Source organism: Lissotriton helveticus, chromosome 3_1 (genome assembly GCF_964261635.1).
Source record: "Lissotriton helveticus chromosome 3_1, aLisHel1.1, whole genome shotgun sequence".
In the NCBI taxonomy this organism is placed as follows: Eukaryota; Metazoa; Chordata; class Amphibia; order Caudata; family Salamandridae; genus Lissotriton; species Lissotriton helveticus.
Genome location: NC_136061.1, coordinates 1,835,694,242 through 1,835,718,313, shown reverse-complemented (window position 1 = coordinate 1,835,718,313; position 24,072 = coordinate 1,835,694,242). Strand labels below are relative to the sequence as shown.

General features: G+C 44.7%; 1 protein-coding gene across 1 annotated transcript in view; it reads right to left on the bottom strand.

Moving 5' to 3' along the window:
* Window positions 1-24,072, bottom strand: part of LOC144823881 (mucin-2-like) — a 1,553,567-nt gene that overhangs the window by 1,199,736 nt on the left and 329,759 nt on the right. Inside the window, exon 5 of the mRNA XM_078682769.1 lies at window positions 371-458. Within this exon, the coding sequence (XP_078538895.1) occupies window positions 371-458 (88 nt within the window). The remainder of the gene's footprint in view (window positions 1-370; window positions 459-24,072) is intronic.

The following is a 24,072-nucleotide window of genomic DNA, read 5'->3' as shown; positions in this document are numbered from 1 at the left end:
TATCAACTGACAAGAGTGGAACACTCCAGTACAAGTTAGAACACACATAGCTATTCTGTGAGGCTAAGGAGGTAAGAACACATAGGAAGGGCTAACGACCACTGTCAGCAATGTTACATGAAGAACAAATTTACAACATTTTCCCTATATATCTATATTTGTTTTCCCTTTAGAAATAAGAAAAAGGCAGTGGATATCTGATGATATTTTAGGTTAGACAGTAACATCATAGACCATTAAACTTTTCTCCTTCTTAGGTAATACACAGTAATTGATGCAAGCGATTTGTAACTTTCAGACAACTGTATTTTTATGAATAAAAAAGAAGTGAAGCATGATATACTGTGCGTTTCAATGTCTAGGTTCTTACCTTTTACAGTGAACTCGTTCATGGGTTCCCCATTAAAATCTCCACAGAGGCCGCAAGTCTTGTTTCTAAATCGTTCATCCAGTTTCAACTGAAAGACGAAAGATACAGGAGACATTAAACTATATGAGGTTTACAGAGCCATATATATTAAACTTGAGACGTGCAGGGATAAAGAAGGTCCAGCTTTGTACACAGGTGACAACAACATTTAGGCCATAGCATCTGTGTTTTTATTATCAAGAGGTACGCTTTAATAATTTTGTTGCAACTGCTTTCAATGTTATAGCAGAGAATGAATCCCGCCTCCGTTCCCAAACCCAGTGTATAAAGTAAATACTACAAGACTATTTATGTGCACTAACACCTGTACAGGGAGGACTGCAGTCCTAATACTTAAGTTTAGAGTCCTGGTAAAGTTTCCATTTCCGTTTCTCAAAGAATGAAATGAAATGATTACACACTTGAGTAGCGCACAACTACCCGTAGGCATCTCAGCGCTTGTACAAATACCGCCGAGGAACCCTTCCTGGCCTTTCCCTGTGAGGAGCCCACTCCTGGGCACCCCCAAGGTGAAGTCAGGCATCCTCAGCGTTGTTGGGGCCGTTGTAGAGATTAAGCAAGCTATTGCCCAGAGGTGCAGAGTGGGACTCATGATTAGAATAGGCACCGAGGCGAGAAATATCAGGTCCGAGGAAATTGAGCCCGAGACCCGCCGAGGCGGGAATTGAACCCTGGTCCCGGCCAGACTACTGCATCAGGGTCTGCCACTCTAACCATTGAGCCACACTTCTCTACTAATCAGTGTGATCAGTGAGATCTAAGGTATGTGCAACAGTGATTTCCGTAAAATTGGTCGTATGTTACAGTGTCAAGGAAACACGCTTTTAGGTGTCTGATTGTTAATATTTGTACAGAGATGCAGGGTTGGTGAATTTCCATTCTCAGTCGGCACTGGTGCACATGCAACCCTCGATCACTAGTTAAACTTTGCAGTATGAGCAATAACTGTTTGGATCCACATTTACCTGGGGAATTCTCCATCCAATTTCCAATTCTGTTGGATTTAACACATGCTTTTAACAATGGCTCTGAGTAAGTGGTAAATGTGTTTGGAAAAGGCCAATGCGAGGGTGGGAGACAAGTGTAGCCAAGGGAGTGTAGCAGGGCAGAGGGGTCATGGCGGAGGTTGGCAATGCAGACAATCCAATTGCAATTCTACTTTTCTGGAAGCAAAATGTGTCCACTTATATGTGAGGTGGATATCCTTCTATTCAACTCGTTAGCAAGATCTAAGAGTAACCAGTATTGTTAGACCTGTCAGCCTTAGGGTGGGCTTCCCCCAACCTTTTTGCTCACCTCCTCCTTTTTTATTGCACTTAATTTTTGTTTGCCTTACGACTCTGTGCACTGTACCACTGCTAGCCAGTGCTTGAGTACCTGTGCTCACTACCCTAAAACTTGGTAACTTTGGTAATAACCAATTGGCAAATTTATATTACCAATAAATCCCTTGTAGAGTGGTATGCCATATACTCCGGGCCTGTAAATTAAATCCTAACATTTGTTCAGCATTCCATCTATCATTTGTTCTTTTTGATTTTGTTACCTTAAATTGTAAGGGTATGCCCAGACGTGAGTCCAGTGCTCACTGTGCCACTGGATTCAAGCAAGCCTGGCTGATAAGAGGTGATGCCCCGAAACCGGTTCCAGGATGCCTGTTTCCAGTCCAGGAAGGACTTGGCTTGGCAGTTTGTACTAGACTCTTCCCATGACGAACAGGGTCAAGACTGATTTGCATATATCTGGGTCCAAAGTGAGGTGGGGTGGTGAGCAAAAGAACAGAGGATTAAACCAAAGGCTTTGTGACTGGAGTGAATGTTTGCATTGTTCCGCATTCCGCCCATCATTTGTTCCCTCTGCTTTTGTCGCCCAAAGTGGGAAGGGAATGCCCAGACCTGGATCCCATGCTCACTGTGCCTCTGGATTCAAGCTAGCATGGCTGATGATGGGTAATGTCCTGAAACGGATCCCAGGATGCTTGTTTCATGTCCAGAGAGGACCTGGCTTAGCAGCTCGGGCTGGACTGTTCTCATGAGGAATAGGATCATGACTGATTTGCAAATTGTGGGGTCTAAACTGGGGTGGCGTGGTGAGCAAAAGAATGATGGATTAAACCAGATCTTTGTGACTGTTTGTGAATGTTTGCATTGTTCAGCATTCTGTCCATCATTTGTACCTTTTGCTTTTGTTGCCCTGAGTGGGCAAGGTATGCCCAAATGTGGGTCCAGTGCTCACTGCACCATGGGATTCAAGCTAGCCCGGCTGATGAGAGGGGATGCCCCGATACCTGTCCCAAGATACTTGTTTTTCAGGTCCAGAGAGGACCTGGCATGGCAGATCGGGCTGGACTGTTCCCACGAGGAACAGGGTCAAGACTGATTTGCATATGGCTGGGTCCAAACTGGGGTGGCATGGTGAGCAAAACAACAATGGATTAAACCCAGATCCTTGTGACTAGGGGAGAATGTTTGCAATGTTCAGCATTCCATTCACCATTGTTCCCTATTCAGTAGGCCTGGAGCACTTATTTGCACCACCAAATTAGGTAGCACCATAAAACATGTCCTAAGTCTGCCATTGAAGCCTGAATTCAGCCTATAACTCCCATGTTGATTTGGCATTAAAACCCTTTACTAAGTCTCAAACTCCCCTGTTTTCAAATATATCATTGAACCCTAAGGTTGGCACTTGGTAGCCCATTGGGCTGGGTGCTATGTAATTGAAAGACTGGACATGTACATTTAAGAGTTTTCATGTCCTGGTAGTGAAAAGTTCCTAAATTTGTTCTTCACTACTGTGAGGCCTACCCCTCTGTTAGAAGGTGGATTATAAGTAAGAATTCACCTACTACTATCAATAGGGCCACCAATGCAATATTAGGTACAGCCAAGGCCCCAATACATTACACCCTAGTTCAAACCTTGGTAGCTGTCTGCAAACAAGCAGGCTTCACTCAGAAGGCAGGTATGTAAAGCATTTATAAATACCAGTACAGTAGGACACAACATAAAATAAAAATCCCACACTAATGTATATAAATAGTAAATATGTTTTCTTTAAAATGACACCAACACGGTAAACATCTATTATAGATTATTGGAGGTATGAATTATTAAAGATTAACCACTTTCTAGTGCTCATCATATAGTGCCACTCTGCGACATCTGGTTGTGCTTGACTGGGACAAAGTGAAAGTTTGAAGCTGACCACAGTGGACCCCTGGTCAGATACTTTAAGCTGATGGATCCAGTCAAGATTTTACCATCACTCTTAGAAGCTTTTCTGGAGGACTTTCTCTGCGTTCCCTTTTAGCAGGCCGATTTTGATGCAATGATATCGGATTGCTTCTCTGCGAGGCTCCGGTCAAATCCTGGGAGTCTGGAACTCCAGAGCTTTCATCTGGATCAACATGAAATCCAGGCTGGTTTAGAGTTTAAGGTAGTTTTAAAAAAAACATTTTTTAAGAAGCTTTTACATATTAAAAACAGTTCAAGGTTGCACACACGGTTATACAATTACAGAGTCACTAGAGGTGACATGTCATGTGCAGGAACTATATATTCCAAATTAGCCTCATCAACAAAAAGCCAACTGTAAAAACAAACATCACTCGCCGTGAAAACAATTTGGTTGTACAGTTATGCATTCATTATACACTGCCTAAAGTGATAGTTCTAAGCTGTTGCCTTGGATGCATGCATCCATTCAACCAGAGTACACTCCTCGGCATGATCATATATTGTGGTCTACAAAGGCCCTGACCTGCTCCTTAGAGGATTAAATACGTTAAACTCTGCCATTTTACGCTTCTGAGTGTATTACTCGTCATGCGTTTCGCTTCTGAGAGTACCCAGCCAGGACACAAACAGTTCCCAGATGTTCTTGGGATGGGATTTGCTGGGCATTAATTCCCAAAATTGTGACAGTTGGTCTTTACAATAAGTGACGGAGTACACCCAGTCCGTTGTGGTAGGGGGTGCCTGTTTTTTTCAATGTATCGCCACCTGTCTCTTGGCCATAAGAAGCAGGATCGCTGTAAGTTTCCTCCTCCCCTTTGGTATGTCAAGGACATACCCCAACAATGCAGTCAGCGGAGAGCATGCCATGGGATGTCCAGTCATTGCGCTAATGTGTTTGTATACCACTAGCCAAAAAAATGCTATCGGTCGGCATTCCCAGGCTAAATTGGGAGCCGCATCTCCAGCAACAAGTGTCTGGGTGCAGCCCCATGCGATGCAGCTGCAGTGGTGTACGATATAAGCGGTGTAGGTAATTAAAATGTATCAGCCAGAGCCTGTCATTTGGCGATAGGTATGCCAATTGAGTGCAGCAGAAGGACCATCGTTTATCCGTTATAGGGATGTGTGTGTCCTCTGCCCAATCTAGTTTAGAGTGTACCTCCGTGACAGGGGATTCCCTTTGAGTAATGCTATAAAGTTATGTGATAAGATTTCAGGGTGACAAAACCGCTATTACATTTTCTTAAGCTGGAAGTGTGGGGGGTATGTGTGGGAAGTCCGCGTATCTGGCCTTGCATGCAGCTCTGATTTGGTAGTAGAAAAGGGTGTCCATCGCTGTAGGCGGAGTATCCGTACACATCTGTTGCAATGTAACAAAGGGGTCTTCCGGATACAGGTCTTTACCTATCTTGAGCTCATGGGACGCAGCTCACTGCCTGGTCGCAGTGTCTAATAATGGGACAATTAGCGGGTTACCGCCTATAGGCATGGATGGCGCAAACAGGACCTCCTGGCGTGCCCTACGTGCCAGTCTCTGCCATGCCCAGTGAAGCGTTTCAACAGTGTCTATTTCTGAGTTTGGGTGTTTGTATTGTTGGTAGAGTGCCGTATTCAGTGGGAGAGGCCCAGTTTATGTAGTTTGATTGCTACATGCGGCTGGTATGGTGTAGGATGCTGCCAATAATAGAGGAAGTGTGCCTGAACGCAATATGCGTACAATTCAAATTTAGGGGCTCCCAGGCCCCCTTGTGTAAAAGGCAATGTTAAGATATTCCAGGATAAGCAAGGCTGCTTGCCGGCCCAGATTAATTCCAGTATAATTGATCTCAACCTTTTGAAAAAGTGCGTGTTTAGCGGCATTGGAATATTTGTTAAGTGGTACAACAGTTTTGAGAGTATGACCATCTTCATAATCGCTATACAGCCCGCCAGGGACAATGGCAGAGTACTCCACCTGTGCACTTTTCCCTCCAACCAGTTGATCAGTCTCCCATAATTGGCCGACCATATCTCCTGTAGAACTCGGCTAAACCATATTCCTAAATATCTGATTGGGCCGGATGCCCATTGTATTGGGAATTCTGTGTCGAAAAGAAGGGTGCTGTCGGTCAAGGGCAGTATCGTGGATTTAATCCAATTTATCTGGATAACTGATAGGTCTCCTTATCGTACCAGTTCCCTCATTACTGACGCTAAGTTTATTACAGGATTCCCTAAGTAGATCGTCATATCATCTGCATACATTGATATGAGCAGTCCTATGGATGTGAAACCTATACTGAGCTGCGTATGATACAGTAGAAGGTAGTTAGCTTGACTCTGAATGTCGAGTCGGTCCACTTATGGAGCTTTTGTTCAAAAGTTGTTCAAAAATACTTCAAACTTGTGGAACTTCTTCCTGAAGTTTTACTTGAGGTTTCAAAGTGTCAAAAATACAAATCCAAGGGTCTAGAAGCTCTGAGGTGGTCTTTGGAAATTTTGGACCACAATTCCCACAAAGAACCTGGCAAAATCCTTAAAAGTCCACTAGACGTACTCCAGGCTGGAGACATGTTGAGAAAGATGGTGTAAAGAAGCCCGGTTAGCCTGTTGCTCTCAGGGATGTCACTTCTGAATCCTTTTTATGACAAGGCAAAGTTCATAGGGCTATAGTTCCAAGTGTGAAGCAGGAGCAGTCCATCAGTTTGCAGTCCTTTGGAGTGCAGATGAGAGTTCTAGCAGGGCTTACCTTCTTCTTGTAGTTCCAAGCGGAACATTTTTAGTTGGTATTCAGCTCTCACATATTTATTCAATGATCTTGGGTGACACTCATTGAGAGCACATCTGTACAATGAGGTGCAGTGTGCCACCCAAAGCAGCTTCCTCCAAAGTGGGGCATATTATTGTCCCACGAAGCACTGCATTTAAAAATTCAAGATAGAGAGTTTCTATCCTTTACAGTAAGAGCTAACTAAACCATCCTACTGGGTTGGTTCCTTTCCATTAGCACTCTTTTTCCAGCACTACTGCAAATTCCATTCCTGAGGCTGCCATTTGGCTGGGGGTACAGAAAGAGGGTGAAAAGCTTGGCTTTACTTATTATCATGTTATCTCTTTAAAACCCAGTTTGATATACCCAGTCCCCATCCTGACCTATTCTATGCAGCTGCAAAGCTCCCCCATCAGATAACCCTTGCTCTATTCAGGTGACTTATCTCCTCAGGAGAGCAGTCTGGCTAAGCCAATTAAGGCTGACCAATCAGGACAGGCTGCTAGAAAGCTGAATTTTGGCTCACAAGCAACGAAAACATATTAATGTTAGCCTGTTAAACTAATAATCTACAATGGGAAAAAACACATTTACAAGTTTTCACTCACCAGGGCTGAGAAAACATATTTTATAATGTCCCTGCTTATAGTTATATGGCACTCTGTCCCTGGGGCCCCTAGGAGAGACCTTAGAGGTGGCTTCTATGTAAAAATAAGGTAGATTACCACTTTAAAAGTACCTTTAATTTAAAAGTCAAATTTGCTTGTAATTTACTTTTAAGGACATTCTGCAAAGCAGAGTTGCCTTTAATAGTGACAGCAGGCAACACAGCATTGCACACTTCCGTGCAAGAAATCTACTGGGCCTCTAAACTTCCCTGCCCTAATATATCCTAGGGATTTATTGGCAGTTTGAGTCTCCCTTGCTTTTATTTACACTAGGGACTTACAGGGGTCTGTCATTTGCAATAGTTATCCTCCCAAATTGCCATACTAGACAGTTACTATCGGTATTAGTTGAGTAATGGAACTGAACAGGGCAAAAAGATGACTCCCATAGGATAACACTGGGGATTCCTTATTACATTTAATATGCTGCAGTTTCCAATTGGGAGCTGGTTCCTATGTAATGTTTGGTATCTTTGGAATTAGGGTGATGAACCCTGTGTATTAGAAAAGTTGGGGTTTTGATCATAGTTATAGAAATACCCCTTTTAGAAAGTTGTATTTTCCTGCCCTCAGCCCTTTTGTGCCTATACTGTGGCCTGGGTCACATGAACGGGTGTAACTGACAGTTAGACTTTGTGAATTCCTCCTAGACAGTCAAGCAATTGCGAGATTAGATGTGCCGGAATGGGCCAGCTACTGGAAGGATAGGGGAAGCAAGGCTCAGCACAGCCCCACTTACAACTGAATAGCCTGCCCCCTGCCTTCACACAAAAGGCCTAATAACTCTAAATTGTCAATTCGGCCAGCTTGGAGCCAGGGTAGAGGAAGCACAAAATCCCATGCTTTTCAAAGAAACTGTCTCGAAGCTTCTCTCACCTTCCAGAACCAGAGTTCCAGGGTATAAAAGTAGGACCTCAGACACCAACTCTTAAGTACACACCTGAACCTGTGGATACTCCGCCAGAAAGAAGGATTTCTGTGCTGCTGAATGAATTGTCACTCTTCTGGACTGCTGCTATACAAGAATGCTGACCTGCCAGGATTGCTGCCCTGTTTATCCTGCTGCCCTACTACCTTACGCCTGGGGACAAGCCTTGGATCTTAAACTTTTTTTCTAACTATGCCTACAGAGGTAGGACATGTGAAGAAAGAAGAAAAAACGCACAGAAAGAAACAAAATAAATGCAGAAAGAAGCAACAGAAGTCCTCAAACATGAAGAAAAGCGCTGGAAGAAGCAAGACATGTGCAGAAAGAACCAACAGAGGAGCAGAAAGAGGCCTTGTTACAAAATCATCCTGTGCCCGCAACTTTTTCAGACGGGTACTGGTGTTAACTGACTCTGACTAACCACGCCTAGAGCCAGTGGATCGCTAAAAGACACTTAGAATACAGTGAAAACAACTACATATACTAGGGAACACTATGCATTGGGGTACCCCTGTGATTATCATGATCTCCTCGGTAAGCGCCTAGTACATAATAGGGCAGGGGGATTAAAACTACCTCTTAAAATGTGCCACAGGGTGCGCTTGCATGCTGATGAAGGGAGGGGGGGCCTGAGGTGACATGTGTGCAAACTCACCCCAAACTCACCCTTTGGGCTTTTTAAGTTGCGGGATAAAGTCCCCTTGAATCCTTAGGGTTCCTGGGGGCCAACTAACCCACCAGGTATGTCCAGTAAGTGCCACAGAGATGCATTGCACAGAAGTGTAAAATGGGGCATGGCCTCTCTGCAACGCAGCTCTGTGGTGCTTACTGGAGGTACATGGTGGGCTTACATTTTGGCAACAGAAGAAGGGATACGAGCGTTCAAGCAAGCAGAGGACAACCAGTACAAAAACCCACACAAGTTTGTTTATATTTTCGGGTTATTCTTAACTTAAAGAGGAATCCTTACTTACTTACGAACTTATTGCATTTATATGACTAATGCATGGTTGACAATTTCACTGTGCTGCTGTGCTGCGTTTAGAGTTGATCGAGAACTAACATTGTTGAGTATTCTCTACTTGTGAGTACAGGTGCAAGTGCAGTGCGGTGTTGAGATTTTAACTGGTGTCTACCTGATTATTGCACCGGACTGTTGCTTAAACGATTTCAACGGCCTCCTCGACCACATCTTTCGAGTTGTGACACCGTTCCAGAAGAACCTGCAGTGAGCATACCTGACTGGGAGCCTCTTTGCTGTTACGCCGAAGGGTTGTTGCCGTAGTGAACCCTGTTGTGGACCCTCTTTCTCCCTTTGCTGTATCCGACCACTACGCCACCTCTCGCGGCCCCCGCTTCGCGGGAGCCGCTCGTGGGACTTGGACCTTTGTGGCTGCACTAACGCTGGGACTCAGAACTCCAAGGATTTGTTTCAGGACATCTGCCCCACTCACGGACAGAGGCGGGACTGCGAGGACCAGCCTCCTCAGCGGCGCTGATCGGCCGCAGCTGGTCCTCTTCCCGCCCCCTCCTGCCTCTCCACCTTAAATAGGAGTGCCCACAACACGCACGCGGGACGCGCGCGGAACGGAGCACGGGGCGAAGCCCGGACAAAGGGCGGGCCGTCTGTGGCCGTCAGGGGCTGCAGGAGGCTGGGCTGGGCCCGCCCTCTAACATTTTGTCCAGGACTCTACCTTGCCCTTACGACTCCGAACCAGCAAGCTGTTTTGGTGACTGACTCTTATTATCTACTGCCATTTGTAAAATTTGATTATTTGGGGGTTCTTGGCTAACTTGTATTGGATTTGATTATTTCTTATTATTGACTTGGATTATAGACACTAGGATGTCTATATGTGTGGAGAATTCTTTACCCCCCACTGTAGGGGTTTCCATACTTGGACCTCTAGATAAGTACTTTGCCAGGGCTAATAGGGAAATAGATAGGGAGATTGCGCTGGCCGAGAAACGTGCCGAGCGCCGTTTCTCTATCGAACTCCTTAAAAAAAGCCCAAAATTTTGGCCCAGAAAGAGGCACCAACTTTAGATTTACAAAACAACACTTCATTAGCTACGGATACAGATCCAGAGCTATTTAATACTGAAAACATCCCTTTAATCTTTCAACTTAGATCACCCCCCCCATATTATTGAAATAAATGAGGATACTACCAGCAATGGGCCCCCCTCTATATCGACCTCTCTAATTGATTTAAATGCACCAACAGTGTTAGATATTGTCTCTCAGTCTAACTTAAATGTTACATCTCCCGTATCTAACCTATCTGTGGAGGTGGCGACACCAATGGAAACGCAATTGCTGACGGCAGACAGCGTTTCCAAGGAAAAGATACAAACCAAGAGATACAAGGGAGCACATTGTTCCCCACCTAGAAAAAGAAGGAGAAAGGGAGGGGTTAGAAAAGGGGCCAAATCCTCAAATACATCTCTATCACCTGTGATCACAACAACCATGATATCTAAGGAGGTAGAGAAGGACGCACTCAAAGGGCTCAAAACAAAAACAACTTTTGTGCCAGAAGCTCTGTCGGCAATAGGGATGATGGAGGATATTGAACACCTCCTAAAATCACTCCTACAGAGAGTCAAAAGGTTAGGGGAAAACATGGATCGTATTGTAGCAGCTCTTAGTTTACATGAAACCCCAAAAGAAACCAATCCAGGGGAAACCCACATAGCAACTAAATATCCAATACAGAAAACATCCTTGCCACAAGTGGTTAATTCCATACCAAAAAAAACGACCCTAGATAATAACCCTCCTAAATCGGTGGCCATGCAAGCTTCACATAAAGAAAGGGTTAAATCAGGTCCCCTGAAAACCTCTGTCACCAGAAATCCTACCCTAACGAAGGCACCAAAAACGAACCAAGTAAAATCAATTTACAGAAATAACGTAGATTTACCACCAGAATCATCTAACTACGTTATTATCTTGACTGGAGTTCCCGTTGTGCCAGTAGGAAGTATAGAATCTAACATCAGCCTTAAAAACAAATTTATCCACTGGTTGCAAAATAATAGACCCCTTCCATCATATCTGAACGGAGACATAATATCTGTAAGACGGTGCAGTTGGGTGGGTGTGCGACCTAAAGACATTGAGGGGGATGTGGTGATAGTAAATTTCAGGGACCACAGAGTAGTCGCGCACATCAGTGATTGGTTTTCAGGAAGAAAGGAGGGTAATGTATCATCTCGCAACCTGAGTTATTTTTATCCTGAAACCCTGATGATGCCTCCGACCTATCCACCAATATTGGGCCGCCCTGATTCCCTCCAACTCCCCCACCGTAAACAGTATCTCGCTACCCCAAGACAGTATATAAACAATCACCCGCATTTTCCTTCACTTCAACACCCAAATAGGTTTTTTCTTCCTTTTGGTAATGATCATCGCCCTACAAATCCAAATGAGTACTGGAACATTCCATTACACAACTTATTTGAACCCCTCTCAGGCTTAGATATAAACAAATGACTTATTCCATCTGCTCTTCAAATAGGAAGCACATATGAGTGCTCGAATAACTGCAAAACAAGAGAGGAACTCTTTTCTACTTCTCCCATTCCTAAGAGCAAAGTGTCTGAGCCTTTACAAGATACGGGGGGGGGGTCACTATGTATCTAAATTAGACCTGAATATGAGTCTAAAGATTGGTACCGAGCCCTTGAATCCCACGATATTACAAGACACGATGTATTGCATGTCTGAATCTAAAATAGACAAAAATGTTCCTAGTCCAAAAGGCACCAGAACACCAGGTTGTCAAGTAAGTGTAGTGTCCTGGAACGTGTGTGGGCTAGTGAACAAAGTACAAGAAACAGCGTGGGGAGATTTTGTTAATAACTTTGATATTCTCTGTGTTCAGGAGACCTGGGTTTTAACTGAAATACATCTAGATGGTTTTAGAACCTTCCATGTTCCAGCGGTGCGTTCTAGCCATGGGAGGCATAAGGGGGGATTATGCGTTTATGTTTCTAACCTTCTGAACGCTAGCATTACCCCGGGAAGAACAAGCACACATTATTTTCAATTGGTCACCATCTCACCAAGGGCCCGATGTAGGTAGCCCTTTACCGGTCGGTAACGGGCCAAAATTGGTAAAATCGTCCGTTACCGACCGGTATTGAGAAAAAGAGATGTAGGAGTCAAAAATATACTGATTCGGTAAATATGAATCGGGAAAATACCGAATCTGTATTTACCGTATACATATATACTGAATCAGTATTTACCGATTCCTTATTTACCGAGTCCTTATTCACCGAATCGGTAAATAAGAAATCGGAAAAAATGCCCATCGAGCTGTAGGAAAAGCCAAAAATACCGAATTAAATGAAAATCGGTATTTAAGAGTCGGTATTTACCATGGACTGAAAGCAGGTGGTAACCATGTGCAGCCTATAAAAATGGGCCCAAAATGCAACAGTGTTGCAAAAATGGCGGCACTCTATGTGATTGCGAGGAGGCGAAGGCTACAGGCTGCAGGTCTGAGGGTATGGCAAAGGGAGGAGCAGGTATACAGGCAGAGGATCACACTGTTCCAATTGACTGAGCCTGAGATACTCCAGAGGTACAGGCTGCACCCCAGGACCATCATGGACCTCATAAGGGACCTCCAGCCATACCTGGATCACCCAACACCCAGGGCCCACGCCATCCCACCCCATGTCCAGGTGCTGTGTAGCTTACACCTGCTGGCCTCTGGGAGCTACCAGAGTGTGATAGCTGCAGTAGGAGGTGTATCCCAGAGCTGTCTGTCCCGTTTCTTCAGGAAGTTCCTGGATGCAGAGAATGGGACATTACATCCGGTTCCCTGACACACCTGCGGAACTAGCAAAAACAAAAACAGATTTCTATGGACTGGCACACTTCCCGCATGTGATAGGCTGCATAGATGGCACCCACATTCCCCTATGCCCACCTGCAGCAACTGAACACATATACAGAAACCGTAAGTCTACGCACTCCATCAATGTGCAGGTGATATGCAATGCAGGCAACATCATCACCAACATAGTGGGCAAATTTCCTGGGAGCACGCACGACTCCTACATTTTCCAGAACAGCGTAATATACACACGGCTAGTTGCTGGAGATTTTGGAGATGGATATCTGCTAGGTAAATACGTGTAACACACCCTGTAATGAATGGCAGCTGAATGTGCAATGTGTTTGTAACTCATGTACCTCTCATTCCCTCCCAGGTGATAGTGCATATGCCCTGCGTTCCTTTGTGCTCACACCATACCTCAACCCAACCAACAGAGCCGAAAGGCGATACAATGTGGCACACAGGTCTACTCGCAACGTAGTGGAGCGAACATTTGGACTCCTCAAGAGCAGGTTCCGCTGCCTCCACAAGAGTGGAGGTGCTCGACAGTACACCCCCATACTGTGTTGCAAGATAATTGTGACCTGTGCCATTTTGCACAATCTTGCTACCAAGGAAGGCACAGAGGTGGAGTTGACACATCACGAGGACATTGATGAGGACCAAGAACATGCAGAGCCCCAGGCAACAGGACCAGCAGCATTAGATGGTAGATTGAGACGGACAGAAATTACACGTCGATATTTCTAGGTAATGTATGACACAGAGACAGGTGTAGTGTTTGACAAGTGTAGTTTAATCTGCACTACATCATCATTGTCACACAGAAAAGGCTTTGTTACTCAAAGTCAATGTCTCTGCCTGCTCCTGCTCAGTTTCTGTCACTGTGCGCAGTTCAGTAAATCAGCACCATAGGTCAGTGCTTACATCCACGCACTACATTGCGCGATTGTTGTTCCTGGCTTTCAGATCCCCTGCTGGGGCCTGACTCTGCATGGCTGCGCCTGCCGCTCCTGCGCACCTCCGGGACTGGTGTGCTAGAGCCACTCCTGCTGCTTGACCCCTCTGTCTCCTCCACACCGGTGTCACCAGCATTGCCAGTGTTGGTGTTGAGCATCTGCTCCATCGCAGATGTCACTCTCCCCATGCCCCGTGTCAAGTCTGTGCAGCAGTGCACTACTGCATCCTGCATGGAAATAGAGCGTCTGCAGAGTAGTGAGGTACTAGTAGCAAATCGATTAATTGCCTTAGTTTGTTGGCGCATGTACTGTCGATCCCTGGCACGCTGCAGATGATCCCTGTCCAGCTTATCTGACAGTACTCCCATGTATGTGGAGATGTCTGTAATCCCCTTTGCAATTTGGTCCAGACTTGAGGTTATGTGGCCAATGCCCTTGTCCATGTTGGACATTTTACTGTTCCTGCAGCGGACCTGCCTATGCATGGCTAACAGTGCTTTGGCCTGCTGCCGCTGGACCTTCACCATTGTGCCCTCCAGGCCACAGAAGAGGCTCTCCCCTTCCTGCCCCTGCCCACCCTCACGTGCCCTCCTGCCAAGCACACTGGTGCGCGCAGCGCCAGCTGCTGTCGGTGGTCTTGCCCTGTCAGCCACAGGTGCATTCTTGTGGGGGATGTCATCCTCATCCTCCGAATCAGAGGTTTGCAGGATCCTCTGAGGGGGCTCCTCATGCCTACTTGCCCCATTCCCGGCATGGACACCCTGGACATTGCAATGGGTGTGTTTGTCAGTTCAGGCGATCCAAACAACAGAGGGGAAAGTGGGACAGGTGTTGTGGGTCGGTCTGGTGATGAGGCTGCCTGGGTGTTGTCATTGCCTCCTTCTACCGCGCTGTGACCAGATTGTCTCTTCTCTTTCTCCCCTCTCTTAGGTGCAGCTGGCCATTCCTCCCTTGGTGGTGCTGAACTGGGTGAGGACTCTCCTGTGGAATAAAATTGACATAGGGTCAATGTTGTTGTTCACCTGTGTGTAGTTCCTAAATAAATAGTCTACACATCTTTGCCCCATGCACATTGTGTGTTTGGTGATGTGTGTGGCATGCCTTGCTGAGTCATGTGGTGGATGCTTTGCATGTATGTATTCATGACTACGTCTATCATGATGCATTGCTAACACCGAGTATGAGTTGTTATGCAGTATGATGGGTCTACACAGTGGGGTACGGGGTCAGGTTGATGGGTGTGGATAAGGGTACATGCCTCTTACCTTGTTTTTTTGTAGCTTTTGCTGTGCTGTCCATGTCTCCTATCCCATGGATGCATTCTGGCTCCATGGTGGTTTCCACTAGCTCCTCAATTGCTGTCAGCTTAGGGGCTTTGCTCCTGCCACCTCTAGTCTCCCCAGCATCCTTTTTCTGGGCCGCAATCTTCTTTTTTGTCACGATGCGCAGGTCATACCACTGCTTTTTTATGTCCTCAATCTCCCGGTGGGTCACACCTATGGCATTCACTTTGCCCTGTATGGCAATCCAAATGTTCCTCTTCACACTCTCTGCAACATGCAGAGAGAGCCTCCCGAAAATTTGGCTGTAGTGGCTGACAATTTCCTCAACAGCCACCTGTAGTTCCTCAGGGCTGAACTTGATTTTCCTTTTTCTCTCCCCACCATCCTTTTGGCCTTCAGTTGACTCCATCCTGTTGCACTGCTTGCCTGTGGATGCTCTGCTCCTCTCACCTCTGCAGAAATGTTTGGTCTGTTGGCTTTGCACCTGCATGGGTGTGGCCACTCCCAGGTACTGGGGTGGAGTGCTTCAATCTGATCGGTTGGATTCTCAGGGCCTTGGTTGTGGGGTGTGGAGGGGGTCCCTAATTGGTTGGCAGGCTCACATGGCTGTTTTCAAACTCACGACTCGGTAAATTTACCGAATCGGTATATTGCGATTCGGATTTATCCGATTCGGTAAATCCCATTCATTCCTATGGGCTAGGAGGCCCATAGGAATGCTTGGGTTTCACCGACTCGGAATTTACCGACTCGGAATTTTCCGATTCGGTAATTACCGAATTGGGTTACCGAGTAATTCCGATTCGGTAACTTTTACCGATTTTTTACCTACAGTCCATTTACCGATTCTGTAATACCGATTCGGTATGAGTCGGTATTTATGAATCGGTAAATGGAATTTACCTACATCTGGCCCTAAATTCTTCTGATGTTCTGGTTGTGGTTAATTTTTATAACAACATTAAGAACTCTGACCTCATGGAAGTATTAACAAACCTGACACGTGAATTAAGGGGCATAAAAAGTGTGACAGGGAAAGATTATGGGGGTCATTATGATGGCGGATTTCCCGCATACTCCGGGCCGGCGGTGGTATGTGGGAAATCCGCCGAGGAGGCCTGAAAGACCCACCGCCAAATCAGGATGGCTGGTGGGTCTCACAATCTGTCCGCCGCTTTTCTGCCGCGGTCGGAAGGCGACCACGGCGGAAAAGCACTAACATGGCAGGCGGTGTCTGTCAGACACCGCCAGCCATATTAGGATGTAGGGAAAGTAATGCTTTTCCGCGGCGGCTTTTCCGCCGTGGAAAAGCATACGGACAATCACTTTGGGGGCCCGTTGCGGGTCCCCTGGTTGAAGGTTGCGTGGGGGGTGCACAAGGGGGGTACCTATGGTACCCCCTGCCTTTGCGTGCACGAAGCGGCAGGCACCGCGCGGTGCCTGCCGCTTTGTGCATGCAAATGCACAGCTTTCGTTTTTTACATTGCGGCGGGTGCTGCTTCAAGCAGCACCCGCCGCAATGTAAAACATCCTAATTGCCATGGAGGGACCGCCGCTGCCCATGCGGACGGTCCCTCCTACTCAGGGGTGGCGGACGGACGCAAGTCCGTCCGCCATCCTAATCGGCCCCTATATATGGGTGTGGGTAGGTGATTTTAACTTAAACCTATGTGATAGTGAAACATGTGGGTTTCAGGAATATGGGGTGGGTGAGACTGCGGGTAGGAGTCACTTTCAGCATAATGAGAAAGGGGAAATATTAAATAACATCATGGCCAACTTCGATCTTGGCTTCGCAAACAGGTTGTGCTCCCCTAAAATTGAGTTTTCCTCTACCTTTTTAGCAAGGGGTCTCACTCAGTCATTGACTATATCATCATGCCAAATAGGTTTGCTGGTCGGGTGGTTAAGTTTGAGATCCCTAGCATCGGACTGAGCGACCATTTGCCTCTGAAAATGCTTGTTAGTGTCCCAGGAAATAAAAGTACCTCCACTATTGAGACTCTGGTATGGTCGCAAGACCTAGTAGTTGCACGACAAAATGGTCTCGCTCTGAAATGGAGCTCGGTAGACCAAATAAAAACTTTCAAGAAAATAGTGGAAAATGTCTTGGTTCCCATTTTGGTATGCTTAGAGGAGAAGTCCTCAAATGAGGAAATTCTGGAGGCATTTAGTAATATCACTACTGCTATACAGAGTGTCCTAACTAGGTCCCGCACCAAAAAAAGTAATAAAACTAAGGGCTGGTTCGACTCTCAATGTACAAAGGCGCATACGGCCCTTAAGTTAGTATTAAGTAAAAAACCGAGGGATCATGAGGAAATAATGGCGCATAGGAAGTCATATAATCTAGCTAGGCGCCAACGAAAGAAAACAATTAAAGATAAAGCATGGCAGGAGTTATTGAAGGCTGCTGAGAGTAAAGATGCGAAATTATTTTGGCAGGTAGTTAACACACCTTTCCTCAACAACAAAGAGATGGCTAGGATTGAAATAGTCATTGATGTAAAATCCTGGATAGATTTTTTTTTCTAACGTCTATAGCAGCTGCCCGGGGGAATCGCAAACAGCGAGTATTTTTCTCCCCATTCCACTTGAGTTTACCCTTGAGGAGGTACAAATGGCCATATGGAATCCCTAGTGATCTTTACAAGATGAATATTGATCTATGGGCCCCACTTTGCTTGCGGGTCTTGGGTGCATGTTGTGGCAAAGGATTTATAAAAACATGGGCAGAATCAGTGATAATTCCCATCTATAAAAAGGGTGATAGGGAAAGCCCATCAAACTACAGACCCATATCTCTCCTGCTCTCATTAATGAAAATTGCTCAGGGAGAGTGGTCCTGAATAAAATACAGACGTGGACCGAGGAACATGATATTTTAACCCCTGTACAATATGAGTTCCGGTCAGGGATGGGCACGGTTGAGCAGGTCTTAAATTTTGTATTGCTACAAGGGAAGTATACCAGGGCCAAAGATGGTTGCTTGTATGCAATATTTGTCGACCTCTCCTCTGCCTTTGATTGCGTAGTGCACACAAAACTTTGGGAAACATTAGAGGAGATGAACGTGGACCCAGCTATTGTCCTTTTTCTGAGACAATTATACTCAAGTGCAACGGCCAAAGTAAGGTACGGATTGGGGGGGAATGCACGGGGTCCTTCCGCATACAGAAGGGGGTGAGACAAGGCTGCGTGCTGGCCCCACTCCTTTTCTCATTATATACGAACATTCTAGAAAAGGAACTGGTGGCAAGTAACATTGATTCACCAAGGTATGGCAATAAGCAGATAGCTTCCCTCCTGTATGCGGATGACGCAGTGTTGATGGCTAGGACTAAGGTGGGTGCACAAAAGGCCCTAACTAAGTATGTAGAATTCATGGAGACTAGAGGCCTCAGAGTTATCGCCAAGAAGTCTTTTGTGATGTGCTGTGGTAAAGGTGGTGGCAGGTGCAAACAACTTAAAGTGGCAGGCCTCCAAGTAGAACATACCAAAACATTGAAAGATCGGGTGCTTGGGGCCCGGAAATGAAAAACAGGACTCTAGCTTTTAAGCGATCGATCGCGGCTGTTATAAATTTCACAAGTAAACTGGGTAAAAAACAGCCCGGAATCATGCTTAGTATTTATGTGGCAAAATGCAGAAGCATTGCTCTTTATGGTTCAGGGATTTGGGGGTACCAGGATGTAACATCACTTCGAATCGCTGAAAACAATTTTTTTAGATATCTGTTGGCCCTTCCAAAGGGCACATCGGGTTATAATTGCCACGCAGAATTAGGTATGGATCATCTAACTGATTTGATTAGAATCCAACCAATTTTGCTGTGGCGCAGAGTCTGGGCGACACAAGAACTTGGTCTAAACCAGGGAATAATTAGAGACGATATGGCCCTTGATAACGTAAAGCACATTAAATGGCTTGAGTATGTCAGGAGGGTGCTAAACGATATACAAAGGCCAGAATGGTACAGTAACCCTAAATTAATAGGATAAATCCCAAAGAAAGTTTTGAAACACCTATGCATGGAGCACTTTAATATAATGAGACTTGGAGGGGAGGTCATTAAGAAAACTGGGCCCGAACATCAATTGCTGCTGACCACCCATGGAATACAACCTTATCTAAACCTCGTGACTTTGGGGTTTGAACGTTTCATTCTGACCAGATTTAGATTTAATCTATTCCATCGTCTAGTGACGTTCCCAGCTAAAAACGACTGGCATAGAACCCTGGCGGTATGCCCATGTGACAACATGTCATCCCAATCCACCTTCCATCTGGTCATGTTCTGTAAAATATACAAAAAAGAACGCTGTAGATGGATTAAGCAATAATTGAGAGATGGTGCATGGCGGCAATGTAGGCCAGCGTATCTGAACTTGCAGCAATTAGGGAACCCTGCATGCATAATGTTTATGACAATGTTTTTAAAAAATGTTTTAAGATTACGGAAATCACTATGAACTGCTAACTATTCGATAGATTCACTCTAAGGATTTAATAATTTTTTAATTCAGATGTTATTTATTGGTGTTGGATTGTATGGAAGTATTTTTGTATGTACCTGCTTTTATGATTTTTTAATACAGTGAAAATTGAATAAAGCCTATTGAATTGACACCGTTCCAGTTGAGAGCAGCAAGGAACGTCTACCTTCCATCAAGATTCTCCTTCGCGAGTGCTCGTGTGATTGTGCAGGGTCACACACACACATCATCACTGGAGGTCACGTACGTGACACCATTTTGGATTTTCTGTTTTTCTTCTCAAATTCAATCCTTCTTCTCCTCATTGAAACACATCACTCGGACACGATCGCAAGGTACTTTATTTATATATTATCCAAAGCAATTCATTCTACAGTGAAATGCACACCACATATCACATGTTTGGTTCCTTTTAACACAGTGATGTGCACACCATAACCTTTACTGCACATCGACTTAATGTTAAATGCTGTGATACTATCGATGGTGGAACTATTCATTTACACACTTTATGTTTACTACTCTTTTGTTGTTGTGTATTGAACAATTGTGCCTACCTTATTCTTAATTGATAAACTTATTATTATTTTAAATGGCGTCACAAGATGGGTTGAACACCCTTGTTCCATTCTTACCACGTCCAGGTGAACCACTAATTAGGTGGTCAGAGTGAAAAGTGTATTTCTTAAATTATATTGAAGCTTTGGAGGAGTAACAGGATGAAGCGTTTTCTCAATCTAGGAAGAAAAAAATGCTTCTACATGGTCTAGGTCCAGAAGGTAACAGAGTATTTAACCATATGGAGAAAAAAGTTTGACCAGCTGATTCTGCGAATGTATTCCTTGGTGCACTTGATGATTTAGATGTTCATTACTACCCTCCTGTTTGTGTAGGAATTAGCAGATATGAATTCTTCAAAAGGAAGCAAGGGAAATCTGAGTCTGTTGAAGATTATGTCTCATCTTTAAAAAAAATTGCCATTAATTGTGAATTTATTACACTTCATGATAGTTTCATTAGGGATCAATTGGTTATGCACTCTAACAATTCTTCCATCCAAGAAAAATTATGGACATGTGGTGATGCCCCACTTAATGAGATTTTTGCTATTATAAGAAAGGCAGAAATGTCCAAATGGTGTGCTAAGGTTGCTCTGAAAGACAGTGACAAAGAAGAGGGGTTATTCGTTAATAAGGTGTCTCATTGTCAATTTAAAAAAGGTGACAGAACATCTTCATACTCCAACAAGAGAAGTGTTGGTGTTTCTACTGAGAATAAAAGTGATAGGATTCCTAACTGTTACAGATGTGGGTACAGTGGGCATTATGCCAACGATGCAAAGTGTCCTGCCTTAAAATCTAAATGCAATTATTGCAATAAGGTTGGTCACTTGCAAAATAAAATTAAACAGAGCAAAAAGTCAAGTGTATTGATGAGACTGATGAGACAACTGTAAATAATTCATATTCATCTAGTGATGATGATTTTTTGTATTATTGATTACTGTGACACTGAAGATACAGTGTCAAATGTCAATTCTAAATCTAAAAAACAAAACAGATGTGACATAAATATAGGTGTTCTGATTAACTTAGTACCTGATTCAGGCTCTCCTTACACTATCATCAAACATGATGTATGGAATGAGTTGTTTGCTGACACTTTAAATAAGGATTTATTACCTTCCGATATCCAACCTGTCACCTTTACTGGTGAAAAGATTCCTATGGTCGGGTTTGTGGAAGAAATCTTCGAATTCAAAGGTAGAAAGTGTTTGGGTAAACTTTATGTTGCAGAGGTCGGTCCTTCAGTCCTAGGCTGGGTTGACCAAGATGCTTTGGGTATTATTTTAAATGCCAAAAATGACAACCAAGTTATGATTCTAGATGAAGGGGATAAGGAATTCCTAGATAAAATTGTAAAACAATTCCCTAAAGTTTTTTCAGGAGATGTTGGCAAATAGAATGGTTTTTCACACAAAATTGTACTCAAGGAGGATGCTCATCCCGTTTGCCACAAAGCAAGAAATATTCCCTTATGTGTAAAAGGTGATGTAATGAAAGAATTAGATATTTTGGAAAAGAAAGGTGTCATTGAGCCCATAGAAAGTGCTGAGTGGTTGGCCCCATTGGTCGTCACGAGGAAATCGGATGGCCGCATCCGCTTATGTGTGGATTTGAGAGACCTTAACAAGAACATTTTGATTGACAAGTTTCTCTACCTAGGATTGATGAACTTTTATCACAAACTAGTGGAATAAAATGGTTTTCGACAATTGACTTGACTAAGGCTTACCACCAGATTCCATTACATGACTCCAGCAAAAACCTAACTGCCTTTATCACTCCTTTTGGATGTTATCAGTTTGTCAGGATGCCTTTTGGATTGGCTTCAGCAGCCGCAGTCTTTCAACGACTAATGCATACATTATTTAAGAGTTTTAAAGGTGTTACCTACTTCCAGGATGATATTCTAACTATGGGCAAAGTCAGAGAAGAGCATGATGAAAGACTTATTAATGTACTAAGTGTGCTTGAAAATAAGGGTTTAACAGCTGAACTCAAAAAATGTAAATGGGGCATGAATTCTCAAACCTATTTGGGTCATTAAGTAAGCAGCTCTGGTATTTCTCTAAAAAAGAAACTAATTTGTGCTATTGAAAATGCTCCAGTTCCAAAATCTAAAGATGACTTAAGGTCATTTTTAGGCATGGTGGAGTTTTATTCAACGTTTATAAAAAACGTTGCCAGTAAAACCTTCAATCTCAGGCAACTCCTTAAAGTCAAGCAAGATTTTCATTGAAATTATATCCTACAAGGAGATTTTGACAGTATAAGAAGGGATCTTGTTTCGGCCCTGACTTTACATGCTTTTGATTGCAGAGCCCACAGTACCATCACCACAGATGCCAGTGGGAAAGGACTTGGTGCTGTCCTATCTCAGTTTAGTGACAATGGGTTAGCTGAAACAATCTGTCAGATCTCCACCAAGTATGGACGCCGCCCGCCTAATGCGGGAGAAATGGCACCCACACGGAACAAACTATAGTTCCCAGAAAGCCGGGAAACGACGTCACGCTCCAAGACGTCGTTGCGCACCTTCCCGGAAATAAACACAGTCGGCACTCTCTCGCGGTGCCGATAATTTTTGCCTTGATGAGTTGGTGAGGAGAGGTAGCGGTAAGCTCCGTAAAGGAGAAACTTTGGCCATATTTGTTTCTGATTGATATCACCCAGCGTTGGGTCGGGTGAAATACTTTAGTAACGGAGCAAGTGTGCAGAACGGACGTATGCATTAACAAACTCTCTTGTGTTTTGACTTTGTGAAGTAACGAAGTGTTTATTGTTGCAGTTGGCTTCCTATCCCAATCAAGGCCCTCTCCATTCCTCCCCAAATACAAAGATCTATTTATTTCCTGCACAGGTAGGGGAATAGAATAAGGTTGTGGGTAATAGTAAGGATTGTCGGATATTCCTTTGTGGGGTTCTAGGGGGGTATTTGCTAATTCGTTGTTCTTGTCATTTCAGATCTCCCTCCCAGCTGACCCTTTCCTTTCCCGCCCTCACGGGACGATCTTGGTAGTCTGTTTTGCTTGTTTCAGGCTCTGGGAGAGTCGTGTGGGGGAGGTTATAGGACAATCAGCACAGCCCCGAAGAGAACCAACGTCAGACCTGACAGAATTATCGGCTCACGATTGTTCTTCTCTTCTTGGCTGTGTTGATTATATCATGGCCTCCATAGATGACGTATTGGCAGCATTAGTGTTAGTACAGACGGAGCTAGCGGCCTCCAACAGAGAGGTGGCGGCCTCTAGAGCTGAAACAGCACAGTTAAGGGCCAGACTGGACCGGTTGCAGGGGAACCCATTTGATGCCGGGTCTAGTTCTACTCCCTCCACTTCGGTAGTGGTAGAAATGCCTACACAGATACCTTTGGCGCCTTCGGAGCGCTTTTATGGGGATAACAGAAAAGTGCATGTGTTTATGACACAAGTGCTTTTGCACTTTATGTGCAAGCCCAAGATGTTTGCCACTAACCAGGCTAGGGTTGCTTTCCTCATCTCCTACTTAGGGGGGAGGCGGCACAATGGGCAGTCCCTGTGGTTCGGCGAGATGATCCCCTCCTCTACAATTGGGATGAGTTCAGAGCAGAGTTTGAAAAGACCTTTGATCGCCGAGCTGAAACACTCACTGCAGACCGGGAGCTGCTAGTCTTGAAGCAAGGCACCTCCGATTTGGTAACCTATTTGAACAATTTTCGTCGTATGGTTGCAGAAACGGACTGGCCGGAAATGAAGCAATCAGCTTTGTTTTATCAAGGACTAAACGATGAGATGAAGGACGTATTGGCCCAGATAGATCCACAGCCTCGGTCTTGCTCGGCTCTGATCGAACTGACCTTGCGGTTAGACCACAGAATGCGTGAAAGAAAAGGCGACACTAAGAAAAAAGAACAGCCCGT